Below are 1,313 nucleotides of genomic sequence, written 5' to 3'. Positions count from 1 at the left end.
GAAAATAAATTCTGCAGGTGCCACTGACCAACAGAGTTTGACAGAAACACAGTTTATTGTTATTCATCTTATTTCTGCTTTCTGWCAGGCTGAACAACAATGACGGTGCTCTGGTTTGTGAAGGCTTTGGCTCTTTCTGTCATGCTACTGAACCAGGTTGAAAGCAGAAAGAACAGCAATCAAAGAGATGAGACACAACTCCTCCACCAAACTAAAAGTGAGTGTTTTTATTCAATCATTTTCATGTCTTTTCTATAGCATAAAGAACTGATAGCTGTGTTAGACTGACATCAGCCGACAGGAATCCACAAATGTTTCATCAGAGACTGGACAAACACATCAGAAAAATTACTAAATTTATTACAGAGTTGAACAAAGAAATTCACAACTGTGGGGTCTCTGGTGTCCCCCAGAATGCATAGAGACAAAGAGACAATATCACAACTGCTGTTTTTCTCTCTTCACAGCCCTGATCTGCCCGATGGAGATCATGTTTATTGTTGACAGCTCAGAGAAAACCACAGCTCAGCTGTTTGACCAACAGAAGGAGTTCATCCAGYGCTTCAGCAACAAGCTCATGCAGCTCCACCATGTCGGCTGGTTTYTACGCCTGCGCCTGTCCGCTCTGCAGTACAGCAGCAACGTCTCAGTGGAGCACAGCTTTAAAGACTGGCAGCACCTGGAGCTTTTCCRCAGCCGGGTGGCCTCCATGGATTTTATCGGCCACGGCACCTACTCTGCCTACGCCATCACCAATTCCACTAAGCTGTTCAGACAAGAGACGTCCTCCAGCAGCCTGAGGGTGGCGCTGCTGATGACGGACGGAAGTGACCACCCGCTCAGCCCGAGTGCTGTGACGGCAGCTGCGGAGGCCAAACGGCACAATGTCAGGGTGTTCGTCATCATGCTGCCTGCAACACCTGAACAGGGAGCCCTGAGGACAAAGCTGCGATCCATCGCCAGCTCCCCCCCACACCAGCACGTCCTCAGCCTGACTGACAGCCAGCTGGATGACAGACTCCTCAGTCAGCTGGTCAGTGAGACACTTGTTACTCTGCTCAAATGTGCAAGGCAGTGGTGGGCAGCGCTAATCCAAAAACTAGSTCCGCAATTACTAAAGCACTTATGCCATAGAAAAACTAGCCAAAGCTCATTTTAAAGCACAAGTTGAATTTGACAYTTACTAGCTGATAATAATTCATGTACAACATATGCACAACACTGCCAACTAGTGGTGTATGAACTGTTTTACAACATATAGTAATTCTGAAACTGCCGATTGCTGGGGATGTGATTTCCTGAAACAGACCTTT

At 47.1% G+C, this 1,313-nt stretch overlaps 1 protein-coding gene across 1 annotated transcript; it reads left to right on the top strand.

Annotated features, from left to right (window-relative positions):
- Window positions 1–94: 94 nt before the first annotated feature.
- Window positions 95–1,033, top strand: LOC106531410 (collagen alpha-1(XXVIII) chain; the record flags this gene model as incomplete). The annotated part of the gene is given in 2 exon segments (XM_014027277.1): window positions 95–217; window positions 468–1,033. Coding segments are annotated over 2 exon segments (684 nt in total), but the record flags the coding sequence as incomplete, so codon positions are not given.
- Between the last annotated feature and the right edge of the window lie 280 nt (window positions 1,034–1,313).

Source organism: Austrofundulus limnaeus, unplaced genomic scaffold (assembly GCF_001266775.1).
Source record: "Austrofundulus limnaeus strain Quisiro unplaced genomic scaffold, Austrofundulus_limnaeus-1.0 Scaffold629, whole genome shotgun sequence".
In the NCBI taxonomy this organism is placed as follows: domain Eukaryota; kingdom Metazoa; phylum Chordata; class Actinopteri; order Cyprinodontiformes; family Rivulidae; genus Austrofundulus; species Austrofundulus limnaeus.
This window is presented reverse-complemented; position numbering and strand designations above follow the sequence as displayed.